The sequence below is a fragment of the Branchiostoma belcheri genome, unplaced genomic scaffold (genome assembly GCF_001625305.1).
Source record: "Branchiostoma belcheri isolate BF01 breed outbred unplaced genomic scaffold, Haploidv18h27 scaffold27, whole genome shotgun sequence".
Classification (NCBI taxonomy): domain Eukaryota; kingdom Metazoa; phylum Chordata; class Leptocardii; order Amphioxiformes; family Branchiostomatidae; genus Branchiostoma; species Branchiostoma belcheri.
This window is the reverse complement of record NW_017803876.1, coordinates 2,603,392-2,624,095: the sequence shown is the minus strand read 5'-3', so window position 1 is coordinate 2,624,095 and position 20,704 is coordinate 2,603,392. Positions and strand designations below refer to the sequence as shown.

General features: G+C 42.0%; 2 protein-coding genes, 1 long non-coding RNA gene and 1 pseudogene across 3 annotated transcripts; 3 read left to right on the top strand and 1 right to left on the bottom strand.

Annotated features, from left to right (window-relative positions):
* The first annotated feature begins 293 nt into the window (after positions 1 to 293).
* Positions 294 to 2,438, top strand: LOC109472212. Its single transcript, XR_002140345.1, has 4 exons — positions 294 to 367; positions 1,035 to 1,206; positions 1,560 to 1,589; positions 2,188 to 2,438. It is a non-coding gene; the product is annotated as an uncharacterized LOC109472212 (long non-coding RNA).
* Positions 2,439 to 3,228: 790 nt separating this feature from the next.
* LOC109472183 lies at positions 3,229 to 10,447 on the top strand (annotated as a pseudogene).
* Positions 10,448 to 12,148: 1,701 nt separating this feature from the next.
* On the top strand, positions 12,149 to 14,472 carry LOC109472203 (enhancer of rudimentary homolog). Its single transcript, XM_019771802.1, has 4 exons — positions 12,149 to 12,271; positions 12,791 to 12,878; positions 13,434 to 13,557; positions 13,872 to 14,472. The coding sequence occupies exons 1-4, from the start codon at positions 12,269 to 12,271 to the stop codon at positions 13,969 to 13,971; spliced, it is 315 nt and encodes a 104-aa protein (XP_019627361.1). The 5' UTR covers positions 12,149 to 12,268; the 3' UTR covers positions 13,972 to 14,472.
* A 692-nt stretch (positions 14,473 to 15,164) lies between these two features.
* LOC109472211 (proline-rich protein HaeIII subfamily 1-like) lies at positions 15,165 to 20,156 on the bottom strand. Its single transcript, XM_019771809.1, is given in 7 exon segments — positions 15,165 to 16,095; positions 16,098 to 16,113; positions 16,116 to 16,471; positions 16,802 to 16,895; positions 18,902 to 19,035; positions 19,589 to 19,630; positions 19,989 to 20,156. Coding segments are annotated over 7 exon segments (915 nt in total). The 5' UTR covers positions 20,026 to 20,156; the 3' UTR covers positions 15,165 to 15,859.
* Positions 20,157 to 20,704: the final 548 nt, after the last annotated feature.

Below are 20,704 nucleotides of genomic sequence, written 5' to 3'. Positions count from 1 at the left end.
GAATTTGTTTCAGTAGTATACAGTGATGAATTCAAGCGGTTGAGTAAAAAATTCTACTCTCCAAGCAGAGGTTTGGGTTTGGGGTTATTTTTGTCGTGTTTTTAGGCCTTTTTAAATGGGGGTTTCTCTTATGCCGGAATTTTTTTCACCCAATCCAAGGACATTATACACATATTATACATCCAGACGTTATATGTGTATAATGTCCTTGCCCAATCCAAAAAGTGGAAAGAGATACGACCTGCTGCGACCCCTGGCGGAATATGGTATGTCTGCAGGATCATTTCTTTCTACTCACGACCTTACCCGTCAGCCTTTGCGATTCATTGCCATCCGCCATTTTTCAGCCAGGACAGAAGCAACGAAGGTCAGTACACCTCCCTCCATTTCACACAATATCACAACATTTTCACTGCCTCATAGCATACCACACCACTCGTAGGTAAATGTGTATTTCAAGGTACCTAAGAAGTAACGTTCAGCTGACCCGCTGGTCTAATACTAGCTCCCATGCCGGTGTAAGTCATCACAAGTTAGTGTTGACCTCTGCTGACTCTATATCTACCGGTTCTCTTCTTCTTTTCAGTATTGTACATTCAGCTAGATGGGAAATTTTTGAAGAAATTTGGTCACTACTTCGTTATTTGCTAATGAATATATAAACGATTCATGGAAGAAACACTGCTCCACAAACTACATGTAAATAAATTTTCCACTTGTCGCGTGTTGTATAACTTTAGATGGTACCCTTTAGATCATATCAAGCACGATGATTCAGTAAATACCATAATGACTCTTCAATGAGTGTAAAAATTATGGCAAGTCATAGAGAGACATCATGTAAGTATAATATTTAGGTATTTATTACATCATTGGAAGAAGAAGCTATAAATTTGAAAGAGATTGGTTGGGTTGTGATCTTGTCAATGTGGATGGCAGCCAAAGACAACTATGGAAACCTATGACGGCCTACATCAGTAAATACTGACATGTAACAGAACAGCATTCTGAACTGAGTGTTGTGTGTTTGACAGGTAATCATGCCGGTGCGACCGCAGGCAGAGTGGAACCTGATCATGCTCCTCACCAACTTTGGGAGAAACTGGTACCAGACCACCAAGCCATACCTGTGGGAGTACAGAGATGTAGGCCCAGGGCTGGTCATCACTGGCTATCTGTGGACCAAGATCACTGCAGCTGGCTACAGTAAGTATCTGTTGTATTGAGGTGAATTTATGGAGAGACCATTTGGCCCCCATGCTGGGCTAACCTTCCAGTAAGGGTCATAAAACATTACAGACCAGAGGCCAAAAAGCATCAAACTACATAGCATTAAAGAAGTACTGTAGCAGAAAAGTAACAAGTTTATGGTACTACATGTACATGTATATCAATAAAAAGAGTAAATGTATTGTAATATGGTGAATATTGATTGCTCATTATGTGACTGTGTCATTGATCGACCAGTATGTTTTGATGCTTCATCAATATATCAATACTGTCCATTGGATGTGATGCTTCTTTATGCAAATTAAAAATTTTACCTTTCTTCTTTTCAGGGGCAAGGAGACAGAAGAGACTTGAGGGTGGTAAGCATAACATTAGTACCAGTATTCTTTTGTTAACTAGCCTGGGTACCATCCTACTTGTATAACGGGGCTCCCATACTCGCCTTTTTAGGGAAGCGAGTGTGGGAGCCCTGGCATACAAGTAGGATGGTACCCAGGCTATTTGTTAACTGCACATGATATGAATTATTATACTAGTAATCACTTTGTGAAAAATGTTCCGATATTCAGGCAGTATTTAGCCAGCCACAAGTTCCAAGGCCAGTAAGAACCTGATTTTACATACCTGACTTTATTACCCACCAGACATCACAAAGGATGAATCAAAGGATCAAGGTATATTTCCCATGTCGCCCAATTCTGTACCCAACATTCAACTTAGTGATAGTGAAGTTCTGTACTTCAGCTTTTCTTCTTTATCAACTGAAACTTGACCTGCATTGTAGGTTATAGATGCATATTCACTTAGAAAGAATTTGCAGTTGTGTCCTTTTTGTCACTATAACTCTCAGGAAATGTAATGCACGAGTGTAGTACTAGTTATCTGATAGGATTTTACTGTGTATACTACTTGGCATGTTGCCCTTACACATGATACCCCTCCTATGTGTTACAACAGGTGCAAGTGGTGGACATTAAGAGTGATCTCATCCCAGCAACAACACAAGCTATCTCACATACATCTGAAGATTGCTGCTGCCAACAAGCTGATCCTGTTGACAAAAAGATAGATGACTCCAGCTAGTGTTTAGCAGAACCATAACTTTCACTTAAACAACATAGTGATGTGTAATCTGTTAAGAGAAAGGATGTGCATTGTTTGGAAGATATACACAATGTATTGGAGTGAATTAAATGTGTCTAAAAGTCTTTGCTTTGCCAGTGTGAAATTTTGGGTACTCTAACGGTTTTGTAAGGTACTGCAAATATCACAGAAAAAGGTCAATGAACCTGGCCATGGATTACTAGAATTCTCTTTTCAATGTCTTTGCCTTTGATCCACCCATCTGCTCTTCTTTTACGTCATTTTTTCCATTTCTCTTTCTTCTCTCTCTTCTCTCTCTCTAAAGTTTGATCTACTCCAAAATTTGTCTTATGGAAATTTCAGAGACCAACAGCATTGCAGCATTTTATTGGCACAAAGACTTTGTAAGAGCTATATCTACTCACTGGCACAACTTACCCCTCAAATTGATTATATGGATGATATCCCCTGGGAACCCCAAAACTCACGCGAGCATGCAAATAAAAAATTTTGGCAAATGGACCAAAAAAAGTTCCCTTCATTATAAAATCTACTTGGTCATAAAGGTGACTAAACACACAGAGTATGGTATGGGGAATAATAACACTCTTCATTTTCATTTCTTCACATTTTCTTATTTTCCTGAATTGATTTTAGCATTCTATGACATTTGTATCATCGTTTTCCAATACTATTTTTGCAACATACGACATACATTCGCTCATTTTGTACGATTTACAGTATGGTCAAAAACTTTTTTTTGGAAACGGACGAAAATTCATGCGCGCGCGGATGTCATCCAATATAATCAGATGTACATTAGGATGTTGTACATTAGGATGTTGTACATTAGGACGTTGCCCGCGCGGGCATTACCCTTTACCGACATTGTCGTAAAGCTTCCAAGTTCCGGTATCCTGTGCCTGGTGGTACAGGGCGTGGTCATGTCAAGCTTACCTATATAACCAAGGATTGTTATGTGGCACACACACAAACCGCGGCCAGGACCAGAACAGCTAGTCAGTACTTCAGCAGTAAGTGCTGGTGAAGATGGCTGTAGTTTTTCTTATCGCGATTGTCAGGGCGATTGTGGCCTTTCTGTGTGGTCAAGGGACGGCTCAAACCACCACCAAGCCTCATATTCTACTAATCGTAGCCGACGACTTGGGTAAGTACTTTTATTCATACCCGGGCCGCGATAACGTTCGATAACGGGTTCCGGGCCGGGCCGTACTTTCGGTACGGCCCGGTCCGGAACCCGTTATCGAGCGCTTCCATGGCTTCCATAAAACGATTCGAACGCGTTTCGCACTACCCGCTAGTGCCCCTTTCGAAAATTCGAATACAGAATCCGGACGTTGGAATTGATGTTGCATTTTAGGGTTCAGTGGCACCAACTTTTGGCTCATCTTGCATTGAAAGGCCCGTTTTCTTGGGTGGGTATGACATAAATAAAATACAACACGGTGTATTCCGCATCGCCCTCGGTCCCGGCCCTCCCGGCCTGCGGCCGTCGGGCGATCCGACCCGCGGTCGGGCCGATACCTCGGGCGATACGGAATACCCCGTGTTGTATTCTATATGTCCTACCTGGGCCGCGATTACGTTCGATACGGGTGTTCCGGCCTGTGTGATAACTAGCGGTACAGCCCGGGGGTTCTTAACGCGTACGGCCCGGGGCTTCCAAATGTTCCATAGAACGATTTGAACGCGTTTCGCCCTAAGGAACCGCTTGCACCGCTTTCGAAAATTCGAATACAAAATTCGGACGTTGGAATTGACGTTAATGCATTTTATGGTTTTAGGGACACCAAATTTTCGCTCATTTCGCATTAAAAGGCTTGTTTTCTTGGGTGGGTATGACATAACGAACTCAGAGTTTTTGATGGCCTCCTTGCCGGGTCTAATGCAGGTGGCATTGGACAAAGTTGACGCCTGGGCAAACTCATTCTGCATGAGTGCCAATGCTAAAAAGACCAAAGATTACTTACCTTGAATGGTGCATCCGTTGAGAGAGTGACCTCCTTGGTCCCGGCCCTCCCGCGAGTCGGATCGGCCTGCGGCCGTCGGGCGATCCGACCCGCTGTCGGGCCGATACCTCGGGCGGAATACCCCGTGTTGTATTCTATATGTACACGATGTTTTCTTTATATCCTTTAACTATACCTCTGTGTCCTACCGCTGCGTGACGATTGTTCTGACGAACCGAGCAACGCTATGTAAATAGCCTCCTGTGTAGGCCTCCGGCTGTATGCTTCAATATCTGAACTTTAATCAAAACTGAGGACGTAGTAGGCTGTAAAGGACTTTGAAGCACCTGAATTATATATCTGACATAAAAAAAAGAAACCTAAAGAGTTAACTCGGTTACGTGTTGGCAAAGTACGTGCTACTAAGTTAGTACTTGTGTCTTTTGACATCACTATCTTTTACAAACAAATGCAAGCAAGTAAAAGACAAGTGCTGTCGAGTCCCAAACGGCTCATGATCACTTGGCAAGCTATTTCTCATTTCTGGCGATAGTGACATCTGTTTTCCGGCTTCAAGATGTGGGAAAAGACTCAGAAGGACAGCTGGTCCGTAGATTACTAGTAGAAACTTATTAAACAATACCAAGCTGGCACTGGAAGTATGGGATTCAGTCGTAACGGCAATTAGGCTAATACCGTTCTAAATGCACAATTATGAGTAGCGGAGTTCCAATTACAGCACCTTCAACGTTTGTAAAATGGATTTAATTTCAGGGACAATCCAGAAATGCGAGGAGGAGGGTTGTGTAAAAGTTTTCAGTGTAATTTCTTTCCAAGTGAACTTAATCCATTTTATTCACAATTTTTTTTAATGTTCATAAGTTACTTTCATTGTATGTTGCATATAGCCTTGGCGTAACCGTTTTTCTGATCTACATATACACAGGATGGAGTGACGTCAGTTGGAACAACCCGAATGTGGTGACGCCGACTCTGCAGACCTTGGCAACCGCCGGCGTCATTTTCAACCAAACATACGGCCAAATGACATGCTCACCGTAAGTTCACATAAAATCTAATTCTAAAACAAACCGCATGGTGGCTGCAGCCCATGTATAATCTTGCAAGGAGAAAATGTGAAGGAATGAAAATGAAGAGTCTATTATTCACCATGCCAATAAAATATTACTCCGCGTGTTCAACCTGTGCGGTCATTTGTTCAACCTTCATGGCCACCTACATTTCATAATGAAGGCAACTTTTTTGCCAAACTTCGCACGCTCGCATCAGTTTTGAGGACAACCATATAATCAAATCAACATGGCCTAATTCTAAAACAAAATGCACTGATGGCAACACCTCGTGTGTAATCTTGATAATCAGGACAATTCACATTGATGAAGCATTTAGAAATTCGATATTATGTGTTTCACTCTGCAGATCTAGGACTGCCCTATTGACTGGGAAGTATCCTTTCCGTCTGGGAATGCAGGTAAATACGAGAAACAATTTAACCTGTGTGCGCCTGTACACAGACTGTGGGGGGGAGGGGGGTCGCTGACGTCATATTATACGTCATGGTAATAGTCACGGATTGTGCCGACACTGATCGTATTAATGCTTACACCAGGCTCCCTTTGTATTGATTAGAAAAAAATCACCTATATAATAGCGTAGCGCGCATTGAATAGCTTTATATTTAGTACTTGCCATATATTCTACCTGCTTCAATTGTTTTTGGTTTTGCTAGTCCATCGCCCTATGTACATTTAATGCTGACATATGATTAGTAGATTGAAGAATGTTTCTTCTATACATCATCTCAATTTACATTTAATTGTTGGATAACCCGAAAACATGAAACACACCGAACACAGAAATACAGACTGAATGCTAAGTGTTTTTCACAGCGTCCCGTTGACTCGAGGACACGCTATGGACTCCCCTTGGACGAAGAAATCCTCCCACAGAAACTGAAGCAACTGGGGTACGCAACACACATGGTTGGAAAGTAAGTCTCTTTTTCTCATACGTAGTTCTCCAAAGTTCGAATGTTTGTACTAGTACAGAACGTACGCATTTTCACATGGTGTTATCAATGTGTGCACCACCATGTTCATTAATGCGTTTCAAGAGTTATGATATGAAAAATCATTGTTACCACTGCTTTACACGTCTATAATTCATTGATCTGACGCTGCATTCATTTGGTAAGATTAAGCATGATTTATGCTTTTATTGTTTTATTTCTATTATTACTTTATCGTTAGTTAGTAGTGATACGGCTTCGCTACACTTTCTCGGTGAGTACTTCGGGTTCTTTGTGAAACAAGTCTGATATATCATGCTCTAGATGGCATCTTGGGTCCTGCAAATGGGAATACACGCCTACGGAACGCGGGTTCGACTCCTTCTATGGCTATCACCATGGAGAAGAGGACTACTATACACACAAGGACGGTACTGAAAACACCATATTTCACGATTGTTACAAATTAAAAGTCGAGCAGTACGCACCTTGTATGTCATTTGCATTATGTTGTTACATACAAATGTGCATGTAGAAGCTTCTTTTTTTCCTTTTTCTTGTCATATTATTTTAAAATATATTTTTAGAAGTCATTCATACTAGTTGAACACTATGCTGCCACTACTGCTATCGAATAGCCATGGGACCAATGGATGGATGGATACATAGTAATTTTATTTCGGTGAAACATTCAAGTCTTATTTTGTCCTCTACTTCTTTGCAGAAATGGGCCTGGACTTTTGGGACGGGAAAACTTCGGTCAGCGATCAGAATGGCGTCTATTCCACGGTGCGTGCAGCAAAGAAATGAAAAAAAATCTGCTCTTGTTCTTATTGGCGATTTATCAAATCAATGTTTTTTTAATGTTCAATAATCTGTTTTGTTCCATCTTGCAGGAATTGTTCGCTTCACGTGCAGAAGACATCATAAACCAACACGACCCGAACACGCCGCTTTTCTTGTACCTACCCTTCCAAAACGTTCATACGCCTCACCAGGTTTGCAGAACTGTACAGAACCGCTTTGTGATACGAAAACACTGTGTGACGCTGTAGAACAGATAATTAGATTGGTTTCAATTCAGGAAACTTGATTTTCTAGGTGACGTGTCAGTCGCCTGTGCCACCTGTTTGTATCCAAATGTATGTTCACAATTGAGAAAGCGCGCAAGAAATATGTTCAAGAGAAGTGAGAAGTCGTGCGCTGCACATAACGTACGCCGTGTTCTCCCAACACAGGTTCCTTCTAGCTACACGCAGACCTTCTCGACTGTCCAGGACGACGACAGGAAAACGATATTAGGTAAAAAACGCTACGTTAAACTCTGGTACAAGAATGATATCGCATTCGCTCTTCTACATTTGTACTATGTACACCCCATGCCCACACTTTACCTTACAACTTACCTTAATTAATTAATTCCTCCGTCTTCTGTCTGATCATTTGTCTTAACTTCCCCCAAATAAACATGTTGTCTGTTCTCGATATTACCGATCATTAAAGATAGAATCTAAAGATATATGTAAAACCTTCCATGATCCTCTAGGTATGGCGACAGCCTTAGACGACGCCATCAAGCGGGTCACGGACACACTGAAGGGCAAAGGATTGTGGGACAACACCCTCACCGTTTTTATGTCGGACGTAAGACACAGAAATCTTTATTTTTCAACCTTAAAAAAATCTAGCGTCGCCGTCAACGTTAAAAACACCCAGCATTGACTAAAGAAAACCACAAATCAACATTCAAAAGTACGTCTAATAAGTTTAGGCATTCAAAAATGATTTCTACTTTAACAGAATGGCGGAGACTACACGAGTGGGCAAAGTAACTGGCCTCTGCGCGGAGCTAAAGGCACGTTCTTTGAGGGTGGAACCCGTGTGCCAGCCTTCATACACGGCAACATGCTGGACAGAACAGGCTAGGATACACCTATAACGGGTAACGTTACAGATTTCACAGATTTTTTGCGGAACTTTTGTGCGCAAGGGACAAACAGTAACGCGTAAGCGGCGTATGCGTATTTTCCTGTTTCGTCACTATGGTAAAATGATGACTATTTTGATGTTTTGTTTCAGTATGATGCACTTTGTGGACTTCCTCCCTACTCTCGTGTCTGTGGCAGGTGGAACTGAGGGTACGTACAGATGTAGGAAGTATTAGTATAGCCATGAATACTAGTATTAAGTAGCAAGGCTCCATCAGACCGTCTAGAGAATCAGCCTCTTTCCCATCTGTCCGCTGAGCACATACGCTTGTACGTTGCTAACACTCTATAGAATAAAGCAGCTGAGAAATGCAATGAATCTGTCTGGATGTCCTGACCAAAGAACGTACAAAGTAGCATGGTGTCAGAAGTGGGATTTGCACTCCACTTATTTGCACTAAATTTCTGATTGGCCAAGTTTTCTGACCGCCTGGCCTGCAAAGGAGGCTAGGTCAGAATAACAAAAGATATAAGAATATCACCCCACAATATATTTTAACTATAATTTTACCTGTTCTTTTTTTTAACAGGCCCAGGGCTGGATGGAATGAACATGTGGCAGAGTATTTCTACCGGTGCTGACTCGCCAAGAACTGAGTTTGTTCACGACATTGATAGTTCTTGGAGCCGGGGAAGCATCTATGGTATCAGGTACGTGGTAATAACAGGGAGAGGGTCGGAGGGATTTAATAAACGCAGAATGTAGGATAGATGTCAGAATATTTTCACGTAAAAGAAAAGTGGGAGAAAGGGGTATATTGGGCAATATTTAGAATGCACTGCATTTCAACAGTGGCAGGGTGCTCGATGTCAGGGCTTTCTGATATTGTAGTAACAAATTACTTCCCATTTTGTTTCAAAAGAGTTGGAGACTATAAACTGTTGACCAGGAATCCGGCTCTACTGAGAGGTATGAATCTAACCTTTTTTTGCCATTTTAATTATGAATACCTACCTGTACTGTACGCTCATCATGATGCTGCGCATATTTGTAAAGGAATATTTACAATCAATGCGAATTTTAGAAATGTGTAACTATTAATTTAATAATGCCGTTTTTGTTAGCATGTTGTACTTGAAGTATTTTAATGATATCTTGTGTTGACCATAGCGCAATTCGGGCATCCAGTAGCTAGGTTGCCTGCGAGTCTGGTGTCAGTGCGTATCTGTATATACTGTATATACATAAACCATTCATCATCACCTATTAATATCTGTCCAGATGACTGGTATGCTCCTGCCGAGATGCAGCAAATGGGCATCCTTACCGTGACAGGCCGTGATTTCGGACCTTTTCTCTTCAACGTTAGAGGTGTGTTACTTTGACTAACCTCTCTTATGATATATCAATAGAAATCACAACCATACGAGTCTTAGCGTATTTATGACCATATTGATCCTGTACTGCATCACACAATGCTTCATAAAAGGATAGAGGAATGCAATGTACAATGGATTGGCCGTTTGACGCTAGCTGGGGGACGGGTTTGCCATTGTGAGAAGGGGGGGTACAACATGTAGACTTGTACTGCGGCGTTTGGAACCGCCTCCTGAAAGCCGTCGCAACGCCCCCATGCGGCAGGGAGTAGCTAGCAGCGTCGACGACACCCTAAATGCAGCCAAACTATCGTTGAGGAAATAAACTGTGGTTTAATTTTCAAAAGGCGTTTTATTTGTTGCTTTATCTCTCAGAGGATCCGCTGGAGAAGTCGAACCTGTACGGCGTGGCTGAGTATGCCGCCATACAGAGGGCCATGCGCCGTCGGCTGAACGAGCTCATCCCGTACGAAGTGCCGTTCCCGGATCTTGCTGACGACCCAGCCGCTGACCCGTCCAACTACGGCAACGTGTGGGCGCCTGGGTGGTGCTGAGACTCATCACGTGATTCCTACGACATAGCACGTGATCTATACGTCATAGCCGTGGTCGTCAGGTTACAGCACGTGATCCGATGATCACAAGTTTTCCATTGTCGTAAAAATCCGGCTATTAAAAAATTCTAATGTCATGGGTCTACTTTGTTGTGTTTTATGATATCTGATCTGTCAGTGAATCACAGAGTAATCGAGCAATTATCTTTTTTTTTCATCTACCAGTTCCAAGTGTGTCAGTTTGACATTATTGTGGTCGAGATCAAAGTTCAATATCTTCAGTTCATGCTGTTCAAGCACACCGGAGTAGTTGGTTTATTTAAGCCGTGTTTAAGTGAAATCACCCAAACCGCGATTCGGGTAACTCACATTCCTCACATCTGGTGAAACCGTGTCCGATCACAATTCGCTTGAGCTACATTTATTGCTGTTTGATGATAACACGCAAGGTGGCGTGTTATTAATGTCAGAGGTCAACGACCTGCTTGCTGATGCCCCCCTCCCAGCGTATCTCGGCCGAATGCCGACGTGGTCCCGCCAGAGGCGGTGAATCGAAGCTCGCCCTAGAACGGACACATTATTTGACCATTACTGCTCTTTAAGTTGCTGCCACGTCAAAGTTGATATTGCATATTAATAAAGAAATATCACCCCGTAATCCATGACCAGGCGAAGTTACATTGAAATCACATTGCGTTCAAACTTCAGACGCAAATCGCGATGCGGGGAAACCGATTCGAAACCACCTCAAAAAGTGGCTTGGGATCGAGGCGCTTTCAATGTGATTTCGGAGCGTTCACATGGAGCCACTTGAAACCGGCTTCGGGAAAACCACATGTAAACCGCCTTGGGTGATTTCACGGCCTTATACGTATAGCTGTTTGACGACAAAAGCTCCATAACACCGTGTGACAGGGCCGCTGTATCTAGCATTCCCTAGGACTGTCCAAAGTCATGCAAAGTGGGCATATAGCAATAATGGCATCATGAAAATAACACAAATATATATTAACAGAGTTGCTTTTAGGCCATGTTGATTTGATTACTAGTATATGGATGACATCCTCCGGGAACCCCAAAACTAATGCGAGCATGCGAATAAAAGAAAGTTTCCTTCACTATGAAATCTACGTGGTCATAAAGGTTGAGCAAATGACTAAACACACAGAGTATGGTATGGCGAATAATAAATAGTAGACTCTTAATTTTCATTTCTTCACATTTTCTTCTTTTTCTGAATTGATTTCGGCATTCAATGACATTAGTATCGTTTTCCAATACTTGTTTTGCAACATACGACATATATTTGCTCATTTTGTACGATTTACAGTATGGTCGAAAACTTTCTTTTTGGGAACGGACAAACATCCATGCGCGCGCGGATGTCATCCATATAATGAAATCTTTCAATCGGTCCCAAAGTCCTCAAAATCCTTATACACGGGTGCGGCGAAATGTTCTCTCAGCGGACAAACTCCCTTGGCATGCTTATCTCTGTCTCTCTATTTGGCGGATTTCTACTCTTTCCAGCCGCCTCCCCAAGAATGGTAGAGGCTTGAGCTGGACATGGGAAGCTTCGTCGCTTCACCCTGATGGTTCTCCTCTTCTGCCTCTTCATGAGCAGGTAGGTTAGCAATACCTTTCTAATTTCAGGACTTTTGGATCTATTTGTGTGAATTCTGGACAGAATCGGAATCAAGAACTTTTTTCTCTCGGTCTGAGCCCCAGGCTAGCTCCTTGCTGACCGACATGAATGGTTTCGTCCTATGGAAAATGCATCAGTGGGGAGTCTAATGGTGAACAATTAACTGCCGGCTATGTTTGGTGAACATTACAGAATTTTTGACACTTAGAACAGCTCAAATTGAAATAACATAAAATGAAAATTGTTTCTTGCTGTTTATGTTACCGGTTTTTAAATCATTTACCCCCTTATCAGTGTAAAGTGTGTCACATGAATGAGGCACTGTATTTTACTAAAATGAACAGCTACATCCGCCAAGCGGCGAGGCCCCATTTACTAGCAGGGAAAGCGGAAAGACAAGTCAGTCGTCGATTTGCTGTCCAAAAACACCTTATTTCCAACGAAAACCAAACATGGTAAGGTTTTTACTACGAAAGTCTTATAGTTTGTTCCCGACATGAGTGTATTTACATGACGGGGAGTCCGTATACAACATTATTTGTGTTTTAGGAGCTCTGTATTTGTATCCGCATGGATGCAAATTTTTTATCAACACTGACAACAGCTGCACACCTTCGGTAGCACGCTGTAACCATGCAGAGATATATTCTTGCCACAGGCATGTTTTTGTGATCTCTGGACCATCTATGAGAAATTTGACGGCGGAAAGGTACTTTGGAAGTGGATCAAATTTTTCATGCACGGCTACGATAATTAATACCATCCCATCCATGCAACCAGGATGTAGTACCCCCCCCTCCAAAAAAATTCCCTAATAAAAGCCAAAAGCTCAATAATTTGCATGTATAATTTTTTAGGGGGGGGGGAAGAACTGGTATTCCATCCAGACATAACATATAGTCTTGTTCATGTTATAAAGCCTAAGGTTCTTGCATTCTAATGATATTTGTGGCTCTATTCCCCTGTTTGCACAGTCTCACACCATCCTGCTGGTGCAGCCTGGGCCCAGGCCAGAGACTCGGACGTACTCAGACTACGACTCTGTGACTGAGTGCATGGAAGGTCAGTTTGCTGTAACTTGGAGGAGTTTTCTAGTTAGTTTATCTTACCATGTATAGTTTTGACATAAGTCAACATCAGTAGACATGACCTCCAACAGTTCAGTTCACCAGAGTAGTACAGTGGATGCTAAGCCCTGCAACCCACGACCCAGTTAGAATCTAGCCTGACACCAACATCCAGATTATCCCCCAACAGTTACATCACCCCTCACCTGTCAGCAAGGGTGTGCTGGATGTTGGGAAGCAAGAAAAAATAACCACAGCACTACTGGCCCCCAGGATTTCAGTGTAGACGCTAACAAAGAAATGACAAGGTTCAACTTCAAGGTTCGGTGTATAGCTTGTTAGACATACATGTAATTTACCTGTAGTAGAGTCACCTGTTGATATGTCAGGTGGTACATACAGCAGTGAGAGAATTTAATCTGAGGAAGATGTCTGATACTTAAAGCAACAAAATATAAGCAGGTGAGAGACATTCCTGATCATGTAAAAAGAAAACTCCAATATCCAGTTAGTATCACAACAGTTTGATATGTGTTGTGTCTCCCCCCAGCTGGAGTGTGTAAGATCTTTGAGGAACACCTGAAGAGGAGCCACCCAAACAGTCCCTCCATCACATACGACATCAGCCAGCTCTTCGACTTCATCGACCAGCTGCCAGACCTCTCCTGTCTAGTGTAAGGACTCCTTCAATCCCATGTTTTTCTGTATACTATAAAATTCTATCTTTAGAATGTTAGTTAATAAGTTTCAGACCATCATGTATGTTTTGGGAGCCGTTCAGATTTTGAGAGCCCAGTGGTGGCCTTGCCATTCAAAAGAACATTGGTACTGTATTTGTAGCATATTACTTTTTTACGTATGCTGTTTCATTGCTTACCATTCTTGTTTGTGTCTTCTGTCTGTTTGCATGGAAGTTGGAAGCTTAATCTAGACCTTGTTTATGTGTTTTCTGTTCTAACTTTATATTTCACCATTTTCACCATTATAGATACCAGAAATCCACAAACACCTATGCTCCCTGCAACAAGGAGTGGATCAAGGAGAAGATTTACATCATGCTACGGAAACAGGCTGGCAAGAGTGCATGATGCTGTGCACTGGAGCTGCCAGGAGCTGGGAGGAGGGGTGAAGGATAGATGTACAAATGTAACAGGAGGGGGTAGAGTCACAGCTGTTGATCTGGTGGTCCTATTTTTCACATCAATTATGGTAGTCACATCCTACATCACAATGAGTGAACAAGTTCTTACTCAGGTACAAAAAAAAGAGTCATCTGTATTGCAAATTATCTGTTTGTAACAAAGGCTTGTGTAATCATGGGACAGACATAACACAATGAGAAACCATCTCTAACCAATGGAAAGGAGGGGGATTTTAAATCAGATGCAACTATTGTTGTGAATGTTGTTTGCCACATCTTGTGCCACCATCAGAGACATGTAACTGTGAGAAGTTGATGTAGATACATGTACTGGTGGATTGATCCCTATTAGGTTTATTCCCTTCCCTTGTGCATAGTTCAGAAGACAATGAAGAATCAAATTGTACTTCTCGGTAATGATAATGCTGAACAAAGAAAGTGAGATTGAATTGCTGGTACATGCATAGAACTAAGAAGTTGTTCAAGGGTTTGTAAGCTCCACATCTATGGCAATGGAACATTGGCACAAAACAGTACTTGAAGGAATATTACTGAATAGGGAAAATACAGTACCACATAGCAGTGCCTTGTGAAAAACAGTGATGGTGTTATACGAAGGGTTGATGTTGAAAGGACCAGAAGTACATCTCAAATGAGATATGTGTTTGTGTTTTTAACTAAATTTTCGTATCTGTAGTATTTTTGTAGGACTGGGTTTTCTAAATTCTATGGTTGGTTTCTTTGTTCGTTAAGGGTAAAAGTAACTTATGAGACTACCCACATAGCAAAAAAATAGAAATGTTGTTTTATCACTGGTAGAACAAGGCTTGTTTTTTTCATGAACAGAATGTATTTGGAGTCAGTTTGTAAAACCTACCAACTATCTTTTTGTGTTTTTTTTTTTTTTTGTCACAGGGGTAGAACATCACTTAATTTGTTTGTCACTGTGGACTTAAATAAGAACAATTGTCCCTGAAATCATGATTCATGAACTGCCCATCCACCTGTACTCATAGCTTCTTTTCTACATCTTTGTACCCAATGATACTGCATAGTTGAATAAATGTGATAAAACTACACACGTTCTCACAGCTTGAGATTCTTTCCACTAAAGAAAGTACATGTATTCTCTAACAGACATACTGAATACTCTCCAAGCAGAGGTTGATGGTGGAAGATTGTTTGCTTTTTATACATGGCCTTTTTTTGTCACTACCACCACCAACAGAAATGGACACAGAAATGGTTACAGACTGGCCAATTTGATACTGTCTTACCCCCACCAAAATATCTGCTTGGAGATTAATACTGAAGACACATACCAGGACTTGGTGACACAAAACAATTACTATAGTGTTCATCAGTATCTTTATTAGCTCTCTGTCAAAGCTGAAGGCACTGAAGAGAATATAATTTTTGATATTGACAGATTTAGACTGCATTTTAATGACATTTCTTTGTTGGTACTGTATGGACACAAGGAATTACTGTTTTATGTTGCAATAAAACCTGCAGAACTACAGTAGATAAGAAATAAACATTTATATAACATACAATACAATATTACAAACAAAGGTGGGTCGTCAAATATACAGGTAACTTGTATCTATAGGATATGAAATGTTCAGTTCTATAATAAAACAGAATTGATGTGAGACAGTGTTGAAACATACTGCATATAGACAATAGTCTTATGTATGTACAAATTGTATAAAGACTACAGGTCCATTTTCATATCTAGAAGTCTAACAATACACACATTTGGACTGTGCTGACCTTTTAGAGCTTTGATCTTGCTATCCACAATTAATAGGAAACAGAAGACTGACATTTCACTAGTCACCACAGTCCCCAAAGTCTCCACCGTCAAACCCTCCGTCATCAAACCCACCTCCGTCATCAAAACCTCCACCGTCATCAAAACCACCTCCACCATCATCATAACCTCCACCCTGGTCATAACCTCCCTGTTCCTGGTCACCGTAGTAATGATAGTGGTTCTCGGTGATGTTTGTTTCGTTGTGCTCGTAGGTGTCGTTATCCTCGTAGTGCTCACTGTGCCCCCCGTACCGCCATGCCCCCACCCCCGTACCCGTACCCGTAGCCGCCCATGCGGCTCATCCCGTACCCGGCGGCAGCCCCGATCAGCATGCCCGTGGCCATGTCGCCGCCCCGGTCCCGCTGCTGGTTCACGACCACGGTCTGCCCGCCGGCCGGCTGCTGACTGTACACCGGCCCGCCCTGCTGACGGGGGTAACCGCCTCCTCCCATGGGCTGGGGAGGTCTCTGGTACCTCTGCGGGTAGGGTGCCCCCTGCGGTGGGGGAGGTCCCTGGGGGTAGGGTGCCGCTCGGGGCGGGGGAGGTCCCTGTGGGTAGGGAGCTCCTTGCGGGTAGGGTGCACCCTGCGGGTACGGTCCTTGCTGAGGTGGATATGCTCCAGGTGGTGCTGAGGAAAAACAATATTTCTTTTCACTGATACGTTTTTAAGATGTTGCACGTATGCTACATAAATAATACCGCACACACCCAATAATCAGTCTTTTTCAGACGATGATTGATTACAATCCCTTTGAACTTGAGCTTAATCTACGTAAACAGTCGTTGAATAACGGCGATGAAGGTCATCCAGGTTATGTGATGCACAAGAAAACTTACTCAAGCACTGACTGGAAGGTTAGATATCCAGGTAATGAGAAAGAAAACTATATTACTCAATCAACTTCAAAATATTTCAAATTGTAAGTAAAAGTTTTCTTGTAAGTTATCAGCGCCGTACCTTGTGGGTAGGCGCCGGGAGGAGGTGGTCCAGCTGCTCGCATCTGTGGAGGAGGTCCCGGGTACCCCGGTGGACTACCTGGCGATGTTTGGGGCTGTGTGGCCATCAGAAATCAATATTACTAACTGAATTACAAACGCAACAAAGAGAACTCCATAAAGAGCGAGTTCAGTCCTTATAAAACACATGATGATCTGGACATTTATGAGGCTTCATGTTGTACTTACCGATTTGGCCTGCTGGAGTGCCTCGTGCCACGAACTGAAAAATGATATGAGCATGAACACTGTTAAGCTAACTACAAGGCTCACAAGAGAAGGTCTTGTTTTAATTTGTTTATCATTAGTGTGCAGGGCTTTATTAGGAATGATAGGGTATCGAACGATAGTTAAAATTGTTTCTATGTTCATGCTTGCATCTTGATTTTTTAAGCCTATATTTAATGTGTATTTCATCATTGTCATGTTATAAAAACGTACTTGAGTTCGTCTTTATCCGAAGCGAGGAGAAAGTGAGTCTTGTCTTTGGTCACCACGGCCAGCATCTGGTCATACCGGCAGCCGTCAGGTGGGCTGGGCTTGTCACGGATGTTTAAACCGACCTGGGGAACGTGAAAGAGTTTTAGAGTTGGAAATCTATTGGCGACGTCTTGGGAGAAGCAAAGGTTAAGAAAGGTAAGCTTTAGCTTGATTTCGCTGTGGAAGTTTAAAATGGCCTGTTTCAATGATGATATAGAAGTCTTGACAACGCCGTGCATATGATGTGTACACATGTCAAGTAAAAATATAGTCTAGCAAAGGTGACTTCTTGAAATGTGTGTACTAGCTAAGCTCCATTCATTGTCACAGCCGTGATATTTGGTCTACCGGACGGTAGGCCACCGTACTATCACGGTGGTGAAAAGGAATGGAACGTATCCCGGCTAGACAATTCTTCTCATGTCACAGAGAGGTAACCATGGTGTAACAATACTTGTTGTTGGAGAAATTGCACGAACAGATAAGCTAAATGACAACATCAATTATTTAAAGAACATGTAGCTCGCTGACGAGCAGTACTTAGCGTGACTTACAACGGAACCGCTTGGCATGAACACCGATCATCGGATGTTTGTCTAGATATGAATAAATTCAAGAATGCTTGCAAAAACTTTTACCGCATCGTATATTGTGTTGACAGAGGTCTCGTTCGGGCCAATATCTACCTTCGCCAAGAAGGTTATGTTTTTAGTAGCATTTGTCTGTCTGTCTGTTTGTTTGTCTGTCTGTCTGTCTGTGGAAAACACTTTCGGAGCTGATACCCGTGCCGGTCAATGGACCTGAGTTTGCATTATGTAAGATCTAGAGTTGTCCTTGCTATTTTGGTTTGTTAATTGGGTGGAAGAGACTAGCTATGATCTTCGACTAAGAATCCTCTTTGAAATTTCGTCAACTGCAAAATCTTTAATTGAATAATGATGATTTATAGTATAATTTGACACAATAATTACTTGCACCATGGCAAACACGTACAGAGCTTGCATATAAGAGTTGTTATGTAAAAGTTGTCCTTGCTGTAATGTCAACAAAGCCTCTGTGTGTGTGTGTTTTAATACTAGTATCATCTGTTTAAGTTGTAGACCAGAACTGGGTACATACAATCTTAGGTTTATATTTGACCTACGGCACATTCATTTCAGTGACCAGCTTTATATGTAGAATGTTACCACAATAAGTGATAGTACATATGTATCTTCCTGAATCCTTATATCATACATTCATACATTCATACTTATTACCTTAGCCAAGAAGGTTATGTTTTGGTAGCGTTTGTCTGTCTGTCTGTTTGTCTGATAACATAGCATAAGATAAGGCTGTCATTGGGTGGAGAATATCAACTGATACAATCCATTCAAATGAGTCTCTTATTTGCGAAATCAATGAGTTAAAATGTATTTATAATTCGTCAACCGGAAGGGTTAACATCATTTGGCGAAGGTATGAGATCGTGGAACTCTTAAATTAAAGCAAGCTCAATAATGTTAAGAATCAGAGTGCGACGAATGATGTTTTGAAATAATATTTTGAAATAATTTTTTTCAATAGCAAAACCAGTCCCTACCTGCAGACTTCTGCAGTCCCTCCTCATCGCCACCACCTCCCCCTCAGCCGAGCCGGGAGCCTCGAATATCGCCAGCTGGCCGTCTGCATAGATCGTCACATATCTCTGCTTCCAGCTCTTGAACATAAAGCCGGCTAGAAGCCAAGACGTTTGATTTTACTTCCGTCGTCTTAATGTTTTTCTGTACGGCTTGTTGAGATTTTCACACTACAGACTATATTGGTGATTATATCTATTATATTAAATACACTGCCACTGTGATATTATTAGACATTACACCGGACAATGGGAAGATTACTCCTGTTGTCAAATATCATCATGGCAATCAATCATCCTATGTACAATCACACATTAATGTTATTGAAGGCGTGCTGCTGGCCTCATCTTACAGACGCATTATGATCAAGTGACTTAATCAAATTCCCTCCATCAATAGTCAATCAAAGATTCATGACTTCTTTATCTTTTGAGGAGTATTTGGCAAAAACGTAACTTCCATTAATGTGTAAAGTCAATTGGAAATATATGCATATTTATTTGTATCTATTCAATTTACCAAAAAAATCATTTGTCGGAAATGGTGAATAGCACTAATTAATAGTTTTGAGAAGGACATGCTAACGGGTAATAATATCAGTCGAGATCCGATTTGTCTTTGTTGTTGGTAAAACGTGAGGTGCAACTTACTGTATTTTTTCATGTAGCCACTCTTGACTTCTCCTGACATATCTGCAAAATAAACGCCAAGTGACAAAACGACAAAAATATACGCCAAGTGACAAAAACAACAGACCCAGTTGTCACCATATTCGAAGGACCAACACGAACAGAAATTTTATGCCCCTAGCAGATGAAAACGATCGGCTTATGGCCTTCGATATACTGATAGCAAGGACAATATAGACAATATACCTCATAATGAATAAAGTCAGACTAAGGTGGAAGTCACTACCACTACCGTGACAGGATGTTGAACGTCCTGTGACGCCTCGGGCTGTCACCCATAGATACGTGAATGTTACTTGTAGAAACAGGTGTCACCACCCGAACTACAGCACCACAAACGGACGGTACAGAACGCACTTACTTGCGACGTGTATTGCTTCGGACCCTCCGCATGACATGATATTAGAAAATGTGATGAATCCGATCCCAGGGAAACCTGAAACCACCACTATACCCCATCCCCCAGGCGAAAAACACAGTCCGCCATTATTTCCCGCCCAGGTATGTCTTCAGAGGTGCGTGACCTGGAACGAGCAGGCTGGGCTCTCATTGACTCTAGTCACGGCGCGGACAGGCCTGGCTACGTCACGGCAACAATACATGGCAACCATTGTCATGCAAATCTGACCAAGGCCAACATTTAATCCCCAGAGATAACTGAATGTCACATCGAATGTAATGGGTAGATGTACTCAGCAAGGTTGAAAGATATGATGAGCACTGAATAATATTCAGACAGGACAGAACATTAGCAAGGGAGCCACTCTGAACTGTTAAGCACACACACACAAGCCCCCGCTATGCTAACACACACAAAGGTATGGCACGCCTATTGCCCTTCTAAGAGTGTAAAGGGTTGGGTAGTACCAAACCAACAATTTATTTTTGGGGTCCGACAAAAATATGTTTTTGCAACCATTAAGTTTCCAGGTGTTGAGTTGTACACCCCGCTAAAAGTAGGTCAGAACGTAAAAGGAGATCCACGGTGATAACTGCTTAGTCACGGTGAAAAGATGATTTTCCGATGATTATGAAATCAGTTGTCAACCGTAGAATCCCATATACCTAGCTTTGAAA